At 40.1% G+C, this 17,903-nt stretch overlaps 1 protein-coding gene across 3 annotated transcripts in view; it reads right to left on the reverse strand.

Annotated features, from left to right (window-relative positions):
- Pigu (phosphatidylinositol glycan anchor biosynthesis class U) overlaps positions 1-9,914 on the reverse strand; it is an 82,818-nt gene extending 72,904 nt beyond the window's left edge. For all 3 annotated transcript variants that reach the window (XM_074074589.1, XM_020162981.2, XM_074074588.1), the window contains exons 1-2: positions 9,749-9,914; positions 2,310-2,374 (exon numbers count right to left, since the gene is read on the reverse strand). In XM_074074589.1, coding sequence (XP_073930690.1) covers positions 2,310-2,374; positions 9,749-9,878 — 195 coding nt within the window. In that variant the 5' untranslated portion in view covers positions 9,879-9,914. The remainder of the gene's footprint in view (positions 1-2,309; positions 2,375-9,748) is intronic.
- Positions 9,915-17,903: the final 7,989 nt, after the last annotated feature.

The raw sequence follows: 17,903 nt of genomic DNA on the forward strand, positions 1-17,903 counted from the left end.
ATCATCTGGCTGTTTTGACAAGTGTTCCATGTACACTTAAAAAGAATGCACATACTAACATTTATGTGTACAGCATTCTATATATTAGGTTAAGTATGCTAATGATTTGTTCAAATTGATTTTTTTGGTCTGTTTATTGACAGCTAAAGAGAGGTGTGTTAAGAAATCACATTGGGAGGAGGGAGGAAGTAGGGAAAGTGTGTAGGATGTAGACTATGGTGCCAACATTGTGTACACATGTATGTAAACGGAAAAATGAGACCTATTGAATCTATTTTAGAAATGGGGGAGGAGGGATAAAGGAGAATGATGGAGAGGGTGAATTCAACTATGATACATTGTAAGAACTTTTATAAATGTCACAATGTACCTCCAGCACAACAATAATAAAAAAGAAAAGAAATTTCAGCTGGTGGCTGGTGGCTCATGCCTGTAAACCTACCTACTTGGGAGGCTGAGATCAGGATTAAGGTTTGAAGCCAGCCAAGGCAAATAGTTTGTGAGACTTCATCTCCAAAAAATAACCAGAGCAAAAATGGATTAGAGATGTGGATCAAGGCATACTAGAGGCATGGTTCAAGCAGCAAAGCACCTACATAGCAAGCACATGAGCCCTGGGTTCAAACCCCCTACTGCCAAAAAATAAAACAAAACAAAAAAAGTAGTAACATAATATTTACATTACCAATAGCTTCCTTCAGGCTACACACTGAGCCCTTATAACTAAAGGGCTACTCCTTGGCATGTCAAATATATCTGTTCCAATTAAATTGACTTGTGTGCTTACTAAGAGTCTTAAATTGTTCATAACTTGTTCCTGCTAGTAGTTCTTGTAATTGCAGCTTGATTAGTTATTAACACAAAGATAATAAAATATGAATGCAAGGCAGTTGCTATTTCAACAAGAACCAAGTTGAATGCTTTCAAAAGACTGGATAGAGGAGCCAAATAAAAAAGTTATTGTCAAAAGAAAAAAAAAAGGAAAAAAGTTATTGTCAGAGGGGGGATAAAGGAGAATGATGGAGGGGGTAAATTCAACTATGACATATTGCAAGAAATTTTGTAGATGTCACAATGTACCCCCAGTACAACAATAATAAAAAAAAAGTTATTGTCAAAGTATGTATGAGGGAAACAAAAGCAAAAACCATAGGATAAGTTGACAAATTGGAAGACTTCTACTTTAAAATGATATAGCAAGTACGGTTAGAAAAAGGATTACTAAGAATGTGGCTGATGTGGTACAGAGTGTCGGTCTATAGGGCTTTGTACAATCTCCTAAGGTATTTGGATTTTATCCTGAAGTCAATGGTGAGTACTCACAGGTACTGAGCAAGACAGTGACAAAATCAAATTCACATTTTAGAAAAATGTCCCTGGATAGGTACCAGTGGTTCATCCCTGTAATGCTAGCTACTTGGGAGGCTGACACTGGGAAGACTGCCAGTTTAAGGTTAGCTCGAGCAAATAGTACATGAGACCTCATCTCCAAAATAACCACAGAAAAATGCACTGAAGGAATGGCTTAAGTGGTAGAGCACCTGTTTCGCAAGCTCAGAGCCCTGAGTTCAAACCCTAGTCCCACAAAAAAAGAAAAATGTCCCTGAACAAAGAATAAAGAGTAAATGAGCAGACTGATCTGTGAAAGATTTATCAGGAAACTGTTGCAATAACCCAAGCAAGAGATAATGGTGACCTAACTAAGAGTGCTTTTGCTAATCTGAAGAACTAATTTTATGGGTTAAATAAGTTTTGGTGGGCTTTCTAAGAAACCAACATTACTGTCATAGTTTTCGTGGGAAAGCAAGTTTAAAAAGATGATAGCATATAACCTATTCCTGGATTGGGAACTGTTCACAGCCTATTTGCCATTAAAAATAGTCATTTCTACAGAAATCTATTTCTTCAAGTTAAAATCTTTTTTTTTTTTTTTGTAGGGGGTTTCATGCTTGAAAAGCAGGTGCTCTAAGTGCTCTGGTTATTTTAAAGATTGGGGGTCTCATGAATTATTTGCCCAGGCTGGCCTCAAACAGCAGTTCTCCTAATCTCAGCCTCCCAAGTATCTAAGATTATAGGCATGTGCCACTGGTACCCAGCCCCAAGTTAAAAATTTTAATCTGAGTTGTTTCCATTGTAATTGTGAAATCTCCTTCTTATGAAGAGGATATCTAAAAAAAAGGGGGGTTATTTCTGAATATGATTTTCAAAAATAGATCTTTTTAAATGTTTGTACAAAACAGAGGCTAGGCTTTGATATCCATGATTGCAAACTACTCTTAATGCCTACAGAAGAAAACAAGAACACTTACTTCATGAAATACTGCTCCAGAATATGGAGAAACTCCCAAATCCAGTAGTGAAAGGCCTTCAACAACTGAAAAGTAAAAAAATCCCAAGTTCACTCAGATTTCAGAGACATCAGCAAATGGTCATAAAACTAAAATGTTAGATACTCCTAGGACCAAAAAGGGCCTCAAAGTTTATCTAATACCTTTACTTCATCCCCAGCAACTGGCTGTAAGTCTTGATTTGAACATTCCAAGGATGGGGAACTCTTCAATACAGAGCACCACTTTGCATTGTGGACCGTGGTCATTGTAAGAGGTTTTTCTTCCCATTTTATTTTTGAATTAGCACAAGGGGGTTCATTGTGATAACTCCATACATGTACACAGTACTTTGAGCAAGTTCACCCCATTATGTTCCCATTCCCTCTCTTCATTATGAGAATTTATGCTAAACTGTAAATTCCCTTCTGGACTGGAAGCATGGCTCAAGTGGTAGAGTGCCTGTCTCCAAAGTGTGAAACCCTGAGTTCAAACCCCAGTACCACCAAAATAAAAAAGGAAACTTCCTTCTATCTCCTTGTAATCTACACCCCTCCCCTCTAAATTGTGTTTTATGTATATTCTGTGCCGTCCCGAAACACAGTAAAGATAACAAATCAGAAGATGGTGAGAAATGTTGCCCATAGTATGGGAAAACTGACAGTCATTCTCTTCTGTTGCCTCTTTGACATTTGTAATCACTTTTCTACAGGGCAATGTTACTTTTTAGATGTGTACCTTTTGATCCTAAAATGACGGTTCCTTTTTTTTTTTTTTTTTTTGTGGAACTGGGGTTTGAACTCAGGGTCTATACCTTGAACCACTCCACCAGAACTTTTTTGTAATGGGTTTTTTCCGAGTTAGTGTCTCATGAACTGTTTTACCCAGGCTGGCTTCGAACCATGATCCTCCTGATCTCTGCCTCCTAAGCAGCTAGGATTACAGATGTGAAATGTTCTAAAATTAAAAGCAGATCTTAACACAATTTTATTCAAAATTTTATGGGGTTGGAGGTGTGGCTCAAGCAGTAGAGCTCCTGCCCAGCAAGTGCCAAGCTTTGAGTTCAAACCTCAGTACCACACAAAAATATATATATTGTGTGTATATGATTAGTATGTATTAATTATACAAATGATGGGTTTCATTATATTTTTATATACAGTACACTTTGATTATATTTACCCCCAATTTAAAATTATTTGAGAGAAAATGAATATGCATTCAATGAGAAATGCCTGAAGAGTTGGTGCCTACCTGTAATAATGGCACTCAGAGGCTGAGGCAGGAGAAGAGAGTTTGAGTACATGGTAAGTTTGAGACCAGCCTGGGCTACATAATGAATTCAAGGGCACCCTGGACTACATGGTAAGAATCTGTCTCAAGAAACAAACAAACAAAAAAAGAAATGTCAGGAAAAATAAACATTAAAATGTTAATGTAATTATCTCTGGGTGATAAGATTACAGATGCTTAATTTCTTTTACCTTTTCTTCATTTTCTGAATCTTTAGTAATAAGCATGATTTTTTTTTTTTTTCAGTACTGAAGTTTGAACTCAAGGCCTTGAGCTTGCTAGTCAGGTACCCTACCACTTGAGCCATGCCCCCAGTCCATTTTTGCTTTAGTTATTTTTTTGCATGGGGTCTCCCATTTATGCCCAGGCCAGGCTGGACTGCGACCCTCCTATTCACATTTCCCGCATAGCTTGGATGACAGACATACCACATTGCCCAGCTTTTAGTGGGCATGGAGTCTCACTTTTTTACCCAGGCTGACTTCAAACCCTGATCTTCCTGCTCTCTGACTCCTAAGCAGCTATGATTAAGGCGTTAGCCACCACACCCTGTTATGAATTATTTCATAACTGTTAAAAAGAAATAGGAAAATTATATTTAAGAGAAAGTAGGTGACAAAGGATAAGAAAAAACATAAAATGGAAATAGAAAGATTCATAAAATTACATGTTTATAGAGCCAGGATTTGACACCTATAATCTTAGATAGTTAAGAAGCTGAGATGGGGAGGATCGAAGTTTGAGGCAAAAAGCCCAGGCCAATAGTTCAAGAGACCCCCATCTCCAAAACAATCAGAACAAAATGGAGCAGAGTTGTGGCTCAAGCAGTAGAGTGCTTGCCTTGCAAGCACCTGCTTTCAAGTGTGAAGCTGAATTCAAAACCCAGTTTCACAAAAAAGAAATAAAAGTAGAAGACAGCTCAGAAAGATACATAGGAAACTGATAACAATGGTTACTTCCAGGGAATGAAACTGAATGGCTGTAAGAAAGTGGGAGAGTCAGGCATGGGGCCTGTGCTGCTAGTCCCAGCATTCAGTATGTTGAGGCAGGAAGATCACTTGACCCCGGGAGGTGAAGCCCAGTCTCTCTTTTTGAGACTCCATCTCAAAAACGGAAAATGAAGAAAAATTAAGAAAAAAAAGAAAAGTGGTAGAAAGAATCATGATTGGAATTTGAACCATGTGACTGAATTAATTATTCAAAAATAAATTAATGAAAAAGAAAATCAAAGTTACAAAGCTGGTTCAACAAAACTCTATGTTTATGGCTGGTTCTTAAGTATGACTTAAAACTTTACAAACCCAGAGGAGGGGGCAGGGGGCGGGGGGGGGGGAGAGATGGCCCAAACAATGTATGCACATATGAATAAATGAATAAACAACAATAAAAAAACTTTACAGACCCAAACTAAGGAAACTTACTTAGTTACACAATTCACGGTGGCCATAAAATAAAAACAGCCTATTTGCTCTTGACGATTATAACTGGTCTTTACACTAGGACCAGAAAGAAATACTTCTTAAGGAACTTAAGAGGCTGCTGTGTAACACTACCATTAAACCCTTCGCTCTGCTTAACTGAAGACCCAAGATGACTCATCAGTCCACGTCACAAGGCATCCCTTACCTTAAGTCAATGGCATCTTACCCCAGAGCAGGACGAGCAACTCTTTAGCATCCAGTATGAGGCTGTGTGGAAACATCATTCTCCACAACTCAGGTTGAAATCCAGAGGGAGATTTTCGAGACTGTATGTAGACGACAGTCTACACACCTTTCAGGCAATTATCTAAATGTAATTTCTCCCAGAGATACTTTTGCTAGAAATTATACATCAGTAAATTTGCCAATGTACTCTCTGCAAGTGCCTAGGATGTGGCTCTACTATCTTGGTGATTAAATATAACATATTACTTCATAGATAATTAACCTGGGGAAAGGACCAACTTCATTTAAAAACATTTGTAAAAATCCTACCACCACTTTCTGTAACATTAAAAAGTATAAGAACAGCATAAGCTCAAAATATTTTAATATACCTTTAGCTTTATGCTAAACTTCTTGCACTGTCATTTTTCTTATTTTGACATGAGTGAAAACTTCTACATGGTCTACAGTGCATTGAGGGACGTCTGAGCTATAAGAGTACCAAAATACTCTTTGGCATATATTAGTGAATCTACTCTATGTTTAATAGAATAATCAGAGCTGCAGCAGAAAGGTGGAAGTGGTTAATACCTTTATAAACATGTAGTTCCCACTTATCCTTGACAACAAGGTAATAAAATAGAAACTTAAGATGCAGCAACAATCTGTAAATCAGGACATTACGAGACTTAATAGAATACTGAATGTGAGCCAGGTGTGGTGGTTCATGCCTGTAACCCAAGCTACTTGGGAGATGGAGGTAGGAGGTCAGCCCAGGCAAAGACAGCCATGAGACAGTTTCAAAAACTAAATAAAAACAAAAAAAATACTTAGCTTAGCTCAAGTGGTAGAGTGCTTGCCTAGCATGTGCAAGACCCTGGGTTCAACCCCAATACTGTATTAAAAAACAGGGGGGGGCTGCCAAATTCTAATTAATATATATGTGTATGTGTGTATACCCACATATATGTTATGTTTTACACACATACATAAAACAATGTTCCAATAGTATTATGCTAGAAATATTTTAGTCAGTTTGACAAAAAGCCTGTTTGGTGAAAAAAAACAAAGTATCAATAACAGTATGTCGAAAGTACAAAAAAGAAGGTATGACAAAAGGGATACCAGAGAAACTGAATAACATTTGCTTCATAGATTATCCAATTAATGTTTTAAAATACTTTTATTTTATTCAGTCTCCTAACACACTCTCTCCCTCCCTCCTTTCCTCTCTGGTGCTGGGGACCAAACCCAGGGGATTATGAATGGTAGGTACACTCAACCATACACCCCTAGCCCTAAAGTCTCTCAATTCTTGATTGATAATTATTTCATGAAACAAGAATTCTAGCCAGGCATTGGTGGCTCACACCTGTAATCCTAGCTACTCAAGAGGTAGAGATCAGGAGGGTCATAGTTCGAAGCCAGCCCCAGGCAAATAGTTCACAAGACCCTATCTCAAAAACACCCAACACAAAAAGGGCTGGCGGAGTGCCTCAAGTGGTAGAGCACTTGCCTAGCAAGCACTGACTTCAAACCCCAGTACCACAAAAAAAAAAAAAAAAAAAAAAAAAAAGGATTCTAATTTAGTTACCTTGGTATATTTTTCTAAGGTATCATCTGGTATAACACTGACACTATCTTTCAGTTTCCCGTATCAAGAAGGACATACATTCAGCATGGCAAAAACAGTGGTATCCTTATATCTCTAGTTGAGAGGACCTAAGAAGCAGTATCACCCCAGGAACAATGAAGACACCTAGCATTCAGACCTTGATTTGTTTTCTTGAGACATGATCACACTGTATAGCCCAGGCAGGCCTCAAACTCTCCATCCTCCTACCTCAGCCTCCTGAGTAGTGGGATTATTGACATGAAACACCAAGCCTAGCACCAAATCTTTTTTTTTTTTTTTTTGCTGTTACTGGGGTTTGAATTCAGGGCTTTGTACTTGCTAAGCAGGCGGCTGAGCCATGCCTCTAGCCCTTTTTTTTTTATTCTTTTATTATTCATATGTGCATACAAGGCTTGGTTCATTTCTCCCCCCTGCCCCCACCCCCTCCCTTACCACCCGCCTCTAGCCCTTTTTACTCTGCTTATTTTGGAGATAAGGTCTCATTTTTTTGCCCAGGCCAGCCTGGACTGTGGTCCTCCCAATCTCAGTCTCTAGTGTAGCTTCCCATAGCTGAGAAGATAGGTGGGCGCCACCATGCCCAGCTTTTTTTCGCTGAAATGGAGGTCTCACAAACTTTGTTTGGCCAAGACTGGTCTGGAACCATGATCCTCCCAATCTTAGGCTCTAAACTCAAAACCTTAAAAGTAGACTTACTGGCTTTCATACTGTGTTGAGCTTTAATATGGATTATCTCATTTACAGGGTATGTATTATAATTTCATAATTTGCAGATAATAAAACTTATGTTAGAAGTCACAAAACTAGTAAGTGGTAGAACCAGAGATTCAAACCCTTTCTGAGATTCTAGACCCTATGCTGTTTGTCACCACACACTATTATGTCATCTGTGGGTCCTTCAACCTACCTATCCTATAAATAACATATTATGCTTTCTTTTCTTCCATATCTATTCAGTAGTTAACTATGTACCTGCTGTATGCGAGGCACAAATGAATTCAGGAATGAATAAAAGAGTGCCCTTTAAGGAGCTCATAATACAGTGAGAAGACCAGATACAAACAAATAATTCTAAAAAAATAGGTATGTATGAAGTACTAAAAGTACAGAGGATAGAGGATCTAATAGTGCCTTGGGTATTTTGGTATACAGAACAAAGCAGGAACCAAGTAGCTTCAATTCAACAAAAAATTATAAGCAGAGATATCAAATCCAAATTCATACATACTACCTTTATTACTAAATCTGTTTCCTTATCATATAGAATATATCATATTCTATATGCTATATTACCATATATCATATTCTATATGCAATATTGCCATATAGCATATAGAATTACTGTGAGGACTAAGTGAGAAAGGGCATATAAAAGGCTTACCATAGTCCTTTGATATATACTATTTTTAGGAACTTTATTAATAAAACACCCAATCATTGTGCAGTCTCCATTCCAAAATGTTTATGTTATGACATCAAAACTCTAGCACTTGAAGTTCCAGAATACCCAGGGAATTTCTTGGGTTCTGATAATGTTTCTTTATCTAAGTGCTGGCTACATAGGTGTACAAGGTTTATAAAACTTCACTGAGCTCTGTCTATAAGTATTATATGTGTTTTCAATGTATACTGTACTTTAGTGAAAAAGCTTTCTTTCTTTTTGCAGTACTGGGATTTGAATTCAGGGCCTCACCCTTGCTAGGCAGGCGCTCTGGCGCTCTACCACGTGAGCCACTCCACCAACCCAAGCTTTTTTCTTAATCATCAAACTCTTGTCCCAACCTATCCCCCACCTCCTTGCTTTCCTACTTTGCATATTTCACATCTTTAAACACTTTCTTTTTTCTTTTTTGTTTGTTTTGTTTTGTTTTAACTAAGGCCCCAAAGAAATATTTGGTCTGGGGTAGAGTCCAAGCGTCAGGTTTTGTTATTTAATTTTGCGATGTCAGAGATTGAACCCAGGACCTCCTGCATGTTAGATAAGCGTTCTACCACTGAGTCACATCCCCAGCTCCTAAACATTTCTTGAGTCAGTGTAAGTCTGCTACCTGGTACTTCGCTTTTCCAAAATCCTACGTCCTTCAAGCGTCAGCTCAACGGCTGGTGGAGCGACTCAAGCGGTAGAGTGCTTGCCTAGCAAGCGTTAGGTCCTGAGTTCAAGCCCCAGTACCACCACCAAAAAAAAAAAAACCAGTTCAAATCTTCCATCCTCAGGAAACTAGAAAAGGAGGACGACCAGAATACTAAAGAAAGAACTTGGTGTACACAGGAAGTACGCTTTTCATAAATTATTATAACTACTTGTTTGTCTCCCCCACAAGCCTGTGCCTCCTTTTCATCCCAAATTCTGTGTCTCGTTGTAGGCTCTAGCATAATGTCTGATGCAGAACTTACAGAAAAAGGATAGCAAGGAAACTTTACTGCAAGTCCTACACAGAGCCCATTCACAGACACTATTCTTGCTTGACTCTAGGCTGGTTCCCTTGTCCCGACTCCCCTCAAGCGCTCTCTGCTATCCCAAGGATCCGCTCGCGATCCCATGCCCCCACAGCACCCATCTTCTTATCCCAAGCCTCTCACGGATCACGCCCCCGGACTCTGGGCAGAGTGGGACACGCCCCCTCAAACGCCCACTCCCTAGGTGGTCTGGACTTCAGGATTTAAAACCTCAGACCTCCCAGCTCCCTCCAAGCTCCACGGCGCCTCCCTCAGCTCTCCAAGGACCACAGGCGCCGGTCAGTTCCTTTCGAACCGCGCGCTGGCGGTCACTGCTCCCGCCCGTCTCCCATTCACAGAGAATGGGACAGCGCGGACCTGGCCGGACCGCCTACTCGAGCCGGTGGCCTCACCTCTCTTCCAAGAGCTTAATGGGGACACCACCTCCACCCGCTCGGAAATGAACTCTGCCAGACTAGAGCGAAACAAGGCCGCCCGCACGGTCACGGCCACCACCACCACCAGGGCCAAGGGAGCCGCCATGATAACTGGGACGTGCGCGCAGGCGGGGAGGGAAAGGCGAGGCGGAAGAGCCTCGCGACCTGCGCACCACCCCCTGTAGTCCTGCGGTCGAGCACGCGCCGCGGCTGCCATCGGAGCGAACCGAGCTCGGGACTACGACTCCCAGGAAGACTTGTGGCGGAATGGGCGGGACGACAGATAGCGGGGCGTGTCAAACTTGTAGCAAAAGGTTGGGCAATGCCTTCTCCAATATTGTTGAATTGTAAAACCGCACCGGAACAAGCGGAAGTACGGTAGTAGTTGTCTTGCTGGAATTGTGAGCGAGTTTTAAAGAGAGCGTTTCGCTCTTGTGTGTATGTTTTCAATGTTAAAATGTTTATCTTTTATGTTTTTAAAGAGTGCTAATTGTGTATGCTTCTATTTATTCTCCCATTGTTTAATGAATGCCCACTGTGTGCCAGACACTATATATTAGGTTAAGGAAACATTTTAGAGTTAGAGATTTATTAGCTTTGCGACCTTCAACAAGTTGTTTAACCTGTTCTGAGGCCTGTGGCTCATCTGAAAAATGTAGGGCTCAGTAGTGAGAAACTAATCAGTGCTTCCAAGCAGAGGGAACAGACTGCATCAGCATGTTGTGTTTGAGAATCAGAAAGGATCAGAATGGCCCAAGTGGAGACAGTAGCAGTAGTTGTGGAAGTAAAGACAGGAGGCAATCAGGAAGAGACTTTTGGGCCTTGGTTAGGAATTCGGACTTTATTCAAAGTGCAATCCAGGAGCCACTGGATTTTTTTTTTTTTTTTTTTTTTTTTTTTTTGCAGTGCTGGCGTTTGAACTGAGGGCCTACACTTTGAGCCACTCCGCCACCCCTACTTTTTTGTAACGGTTTTTTCGAGATAAGCATTCCACCAGCCCTACATTTTTGTAATTTTTTTTTTTCCAGATAAGCACGCCACCACTCCTACTTTTTGTGATTGGAGAGTATTTTATTGACAGAATTGCACCCCCTGCCTTTATAGAACTTGGAGAGTATTGGAGACATAGGATAGTCTTAAGAATTCCATAAGAATGGACTGGAGGTGTGGCTCAACTGGTAGAAGCACCTGCTTTGCAAGTGTGAAGCCCTGAGTTCAAACCCCAGTCCCATCAAAAATATGAAAAATATGAGTTCAAGAATAACATAAGGAGCTTGGTACAGTTGCACATCCCTGAATTCCCAGCTAATTGAGAGGCAGAGATTAGGCAGATTGCAGTTAGAGGCCAGCAGGAGCAAAAAAGATAGGAAAATGGCGGCGGGGGGTGGGGGGGCTGTGGTCCCAGATCTGTGGGAGGCCAGCCCCCATGGGCAAAAACTTGAGCTCTTCCCTGAAAAATAACTAAAGCATAAAAGGGCTGTGGGTGTGGCTCAAGTGGTACAGAACCTGCCTAGCAAGTACTAGGCCCTAAGTTCAAACCCTAGTACCACCAAAAACAAAATGACATAAGTAAAAGTAAAATTATAAGAAAAAATAAAATGATGAGAAAAGATAAAAGGGGAGTAGGATTCTAGGAGGATGCAAAAAATCAGCCCCAGGCTGATAACTTCTTAGACTAATGGGAGAACAAGACCTCCTTTCAGAGGGGCAGTCATGAAGGAATAGAGGGCACATTCTTTGAGACTCTTCTCTGTGCCAAGCATTGTGCTCTACTCTTAACATACATAAGCTTATTTAGAAAGCATACCTTCCTTCCTAAAGATGTTGGTATCTCCTTTTACATAAAAGGAGAAGATACATGTATTGTATCATGAAGAGTGGGGGTGATTGTAACATCATCCTTGTGAAGACAGAGCAGGATTGTGCAATGTAAATTGTTTAGTACATACTCAGTGTTCAATATACATTAGATAGCTGTTGTATTATTTACATCATCCAGTGGTTCTAGCCGAGTACCAGTGGCTCACACCTGTAATCCTAGCTACTCAGGAGGCAGAGATCAGGAGGATCATGATTTGAAACCAGCCTGGGCAAACAGTTCGAAAGGGACCCTCTCTCAAAAAAACCCATCACAAAAAAAAAGGGCTGGTGGAGTTGCTCAAGGTGTAGGCCCTGAGTTTAAAAAAAAAAGTAGTTCTCAAACATGAGTATATTGTATCTCAATCTTTTTTTTTAAAGGAGACTGAAATACAATTTAAAACTATAAAACTGCTAGAAGAAAACAGAAGTAAATATGACCCAGAGTGAAGCAATGGTTTCTTAGCTACAACACCAAATGCACAAGCAACAAAAGGAGAAATAAATAAATTGGACCTCATCAACATTAAAAGTTTTTGTGTTCCAATGGATACCACCAAGAAATAAAAGATACCAAATTTCTCTACTATTGGGGCAAAAAAGATAACCTATGTAATGGGAGAAAATATCAGCAAATCATGTATAAGGAATTATTCAAAATATATAAAGAATTCTTACAACACAAATATAAAAAGACAGTAATAAAAGACGAATACCTAAATGAGCAAAAGGATTTGAATAGATTATCAGCAAAGAAGATGCACAAATGGCCAACGAGCACATTATTAGTTATTAGGGAAATGCAAATTGCAATAAGGATCGCTGTTCAAAATCCGCCAGGGCAAATAGTTCTCAAAATACTTAACACAAAAAAGAGCTGGTGGAGTGGCTCAAAGTGTAGACCCTAAGTTCAAACTCCAGTACCACAGGAAAAAAAAAAAAGAAAAGAAAAAGAGAAAAACCTTATACTAGGTGAAATAAACCAGCCACAAAAGATTGTATGTTATATAATTCTATTTATGTAAAATATCCAGAATAGATAGATCCTACAAAAGCAGAAAGTAGATTGGTGGTTGCTTCAGCTGGGAGTGGTTAGGAAAGTAGGAAATGGGAAATGAATGCTAATGGGTATGAATTTCTTTTTTCTTTCTTTCTTTCTTTTTTTTTTTTTTGTTTGCAGTACCTGGGCTTAAACTCAGGGCCTACACCTTCAGCCACTCCATCAGCCCTTTTTTGTATTAGGTATTTTTGAGATAGGGTCTCACGAATTCAATTGCCCTGGCTGGCTTCGAACCTTGGTCTTCCTGATCCCTGCCTCTTCAGTAGCTAGGTTTATAGGTGTGAGGCACTGGCACCTGGCTCAAAGTTTCTTTTTCAAGTGATGAAAATGTTCTAAAAGTAGACTGTGGCAATGCTTATACTAATCTTTCTATTAAAAAACCACCAGATTATATGCCTCAAATGAGTGTATTTTATGACATGCGTATTGTATCTCAATATCTTTTTTAAAAACGGTGTATCAGAATCACTCAGGAGATGGTATTTTTTAAATGTAAACTTCCTAGTTCTGTCTTAGAAACTGTGACTCACTATTTCTAGGAACCTGCATTCTTTCTCTATCCAGGTAGTTCTGATGTTGACTCAGAAGTTATACCTTGAACAAAACAACCCTGAAGAGTTAGTTATCCAGTAGCTTACTTAACAAAAAAGGTGAGAATCGTAATTGGATGCTTTACGTTTATATGCACTATTACAAGTACTATTATTTCCCCACCACCACATGCACATGAGGAAACTGAGACACAAAGAGGCTTAGTAATTTGTCTAAGGTCATATGGCAGGTGGCGGAACTAGGATCTGTGTGTAAAGTCATCTGTGATTGAGCTGCTGTGCCTGAGAAAATGAGAGGAATTTGGGTTGGGTTGAGTTGGGTTGGGTTATTTTGTTGTTGTTGAGGAGGAAGGGTAGAGAATATAAAGGAGGGATTAAGCAAGCTAAGAAACCAACCCACATAATAGGTGGGTTACCTAGAGAGGTAGAAACCAACGACCTAGAACATTAAGTAAACAGCTTTAAGCCATACACACCTTACTTGACACCTATCCTTGCCAGATCCTGTGCTAGACTGTGGAGATACGATCTATCCAGTTTAGTCCCTGAATTCCAAATAGCAAACTGGTTCCAACTATCTTTAACACAAAGGAATTTAATTAGAATGCTGTTAGGAAACTCACAGAATCAAAGAGTAGGATAGGGAACCAGACTTGAAATGGGACTCAGGTCGGCAACAGCACAGACCCTGATTAGCAGAACCACCTACCTATCAGGTTAAGTATTCCACTGCTAGAATGAGTAAACTTCAACTAGCTTTTAATCACACTGCATCATGTCTTTCTTTCTTTCTTTCTTTTTTGGCAGTACTGGGGGTTTGAACTCAGGGCCTACACCTTGAGTAGGGTCTCACAAACTATTTGCCTGACCTGGCTTTGAACCACGATCCTCCTGATCTCTGCCTCCTGAGTAGCTAGGATTACAGGCATGAGCCACTGGTGCCCAGCTAAAAACTATTACCTATTAATTCTTTTTTTTTTTTTTTTTTTGGTGGCACTGGGGTTTGAACTCAAGGCCTTGTGCTTGCAAGGCAGGCGCTCTACCACTAGAGCCACTCCACTAATATCATGTCTTTCAAGAGTCAGTGATATTGGTTGAGATTAAGTCCTGTACCTGCCTCTTGGCTATGTATAGGACAGCAAGAGAAGAGAATCTATGAGAAAGTACATGGTGAATTTATCGTGCTTGCACACTGAGAAGGCAATGGGTGAAGTCAATTCAGTGAAGGCAAAAGGGTGTTTTATGCCAGATTGGACAATAAAAAAAGGCAAATACCCACTAATAATGAGAGACACAGTGGCTTTCATATTGGAATTTATAGTCTAGCAGGGAGTCACACTAAATAGAGTAAGCAGACTAATAAAACAATTAGGGTTTGTGATTAGACCTATATGGGCCACAGACAAGGAACAAGAATAATGAATAATGGAGGACCTATTACAGATTGGGGTAAAGGAAGGCCTATTTGGGGAAGAAATATTTAAGCAGATGTCTAAAGGATAAGGAATCATTTATGTAAAGAGTTGACAATTGTGTATATAGGGAGGAGAGGACTGAGATTACAATGAGTTTACTATGAGGGAGATCAATGTAATTGAAGTGATGTGAGCAAGAGGTGAGACTGAAGAAGTAGGCAAAAGTCAGATAGCTTTTGTAAGCCATGATGGTAAGTTGAATTCTTATTTAAAAAACAGAGAAATCTACAGAAGGGTTTCAGGTATAGCTGAAACATGACCATGATTGAGTGGGAATTTTTTTACGCATGGTGCTGAGTATTGAACCCAAGCCCTTATGCAAGGTAGGCAAGCACTTTGCCACTTAAGCTATGCCCCCAACCCATGATTTAGATTTTTAAAACAACCTTCTGGCTAAAGAAAAGATTGGTGGGAGCAAGGGTGGCAGCAGAGAGACCAGTAAGGAATTTGCCACATCAACCAGGTGAAAGGAGATGGTAGCTAGGACTATGGTAGTACCAATGAAGAAGGAAATAAGTGGGTGGATTGAAGAGATATTATGGAGGTAGCATTGATAAATTGTTCCCTATATTCCCCCATATCTTGTCACTGGCTCCCAAACCTGTGTCTTTAAGTTTTCTGAGAATCTCAGTACAAATTGGAAAGATAGTTAGAGCAACAGTTTCAGACTGATGAGTATACTAAGTCTTTAAACACACAACTGGAGACTTCCCCATGCCCCCAGCTGCTTGATGACCAGCCACCATTATGAATGACACAATTAACTAGCTAGGTAAGGAGTCTATGACACTCTAACTGTTGCAAAAGCCACCCCATTAGGAAAATAATACCAAGATATAAACTAGACCTAAAGTCCATATATGATCATATATGTCTTTTACCCTTAGAAGGCAATAGTACCTAGTCAGAAATTTGAGAAAGACAAATAGAAATTTATAAGAACACACTAGATATTAGCTTTGTCTTCAGATTTGAACCCACTTTGGTAGTACCAAAACAAGCTTTGATAAAATGTACAAATCTCTGAATTATACAAAGACAAATCAACCCAAATACAGATAAGGCTGACAGATAAGGCTGGATAAGAAGGAAAGAACTTGAGAAAATCAGCAGAAGAAACACAAGAATAAGGTGGGCTTAGTGGTATACATCTATAGTCCCAGTTATTCAGGATGGTGAGGCAGGAGGATTGCTTGAGCTCAGGAGTTCAAAGTAAGGCTGGGCAAAATAGATCCCATTCCAAAAAAGAATGGAAGGAAGAAAGAGAGGGAGGGGGGAGAGGAGGGAAAGAGGAAAAAAAAAAGAAACTTTAGAACTGTGTGAAAACAAAAGTCAGGGTTGCTTTTCTTGATGAGGGATCTGGAATTTAAAAAAAAAAAGGGTTTCTATAAAGACAGAGAATTAAAGATATAGCAATAATACAGGTGTGGTAGAGCACATCTGTAGTCCCAGCACTCATGTGGCTGAGGCAGGAGGATTGAAAGTTCAGGGTCAACCTGGGCTACGTAGTGAGAGTGTCTCAAAAAAAAAAAAAGACACAGCAATGACTTGATCTATGGTGACCATACAGATTTTCAGCAGGAAACAACTATATAAAACTTTTAAATAAACCATAACAACTGGGGGGAGAAAGCAGTAATATGTAGAGAAAAATGATCAAAAGCATCCTTGAGATTGAAAAAGTAGGGAGAACCCTGATTTAGTCAGCTGAACAGATTGAGAAACTAAGGCCCATAGAGGAACAGTGCCAGACTCAGGATAATGCAGCAAGTCAGTGGTGGCACTGGGCCCAGACACCAGGGTCTTACCATTGGTCTTCTATACTAGCAGCTTTCTGTTCCTGGGCTGGGGTTTCTGGTGAGACTCACTGAGGAGGGGGGGGAGAAGGGGGGGGAGGAGGGAGGGGGGGCGTCCACAACCAGCTTCCTCTACAACCCTCTATCCAAGTGTTAGAAGGATCCAAAAGGAACCAGGAATCTGGACTTACATACTATCCTGAGGACACGTTTCTAGGACCCAATGCCCCCAGCTCTACCAATTTCCTTCCTGTTTCCTACCCACAAATACCTACAATTGCATAAGCCATTCTGTTAGTAAAACAAGACCAAGATGTAAACTAGGTCCAAAACCCAAAGCTATAAATTTGTTCCCCCATCCCCATCTTCCTCTTTTGGAGCCCCTGTCCCTCTCCAGGAGCCACAAGCCCCTAGTGCCCTTGTCCCAAATGTGTGCATACTTCCCTCCTCTGGGAAATGAAATGTATAGATGGTTTTGCTTGTTGATTTCAAGTATCCATTTCCCATTCCTCCTTTCCTAACAAGACCTTGAATCTCTCAGCCACATGATTTGAGTGGGATTGACCCTCCTTAAATGACTACCAACACCTGCCAATTCCCATCTTAACTGGTTGAGCATATAACCCTTATCAGTCCAATCAGATCCAACAAAACTCAATTCTGGGATTTGCGAATTGAACCATTCAGGGAAATGGGTTTTTTTTCCCCTGGAATAAGCATCCAGCTCCGGAAGCAGCTAGCAGCCACTGATTAAGCTTAAACATATAAGCCAAGGCAAGGCTGGCTGACTCTATAGGAAAGATACAATGAGCCATGTTGATTAAACAGTTCCTTACTTAAATAGCCAGCAAAAACAAGCCAGGCCCTTGTGACACCAAAAAAGATTGGCACTGAAATAAAAAGTGCCACACAATTACAAGGAGAGTTGTCAGGTATTCTGTTGCCCAGAAGCCAGTTCAAGACAACAGCTAAGAAGTTTCATATTCTGTGACTGTGCTGGAGGAAGAAGAAAACCCTATGGCTCATCAGAACCTGAAAAGCAGTAAAACGGTCTCTTGTCTCCAAGAGAGATAGGAGGCAAGCTGGAGAAGGTCTTTTTGTCTGACAAGCCTCTTGTCCTCTTGTGTTCTGGGAGGGTCACAGGGCATTCTGCCAAGATTCAGATAAACTTTTCATGCCTTAGCTTTTCAAAGCTCCCAGATTTATCAAGGGTCTTAGTTTTAACCCCTAACTTTACATACACCCAAAACTTCATCTCTTCAAATGTCTGTTAAAACCCAAGTTGCTACAGGTTAATCATGCATTTAAAAAGATAGTTGTTTTTGTTTCCAGCATTTCCATGTGTTATGTGGCAGGAAGTTCCTGATATTGTCAGAAAAGGAAGTTCAAATC

Source organism: Castor canadensis, chromosome 5, assembly GCF_047511655.1.
Source record: "Castor canadensis chromosome 5, mCasCan1.hap1v2, whole genome shotgun sequence".
Lineage (NCBI taxonomy): Eukaryota > Metazoa > Chordata > Mammalia > Rodentia > Castoridae > Castor > Castor canadensis.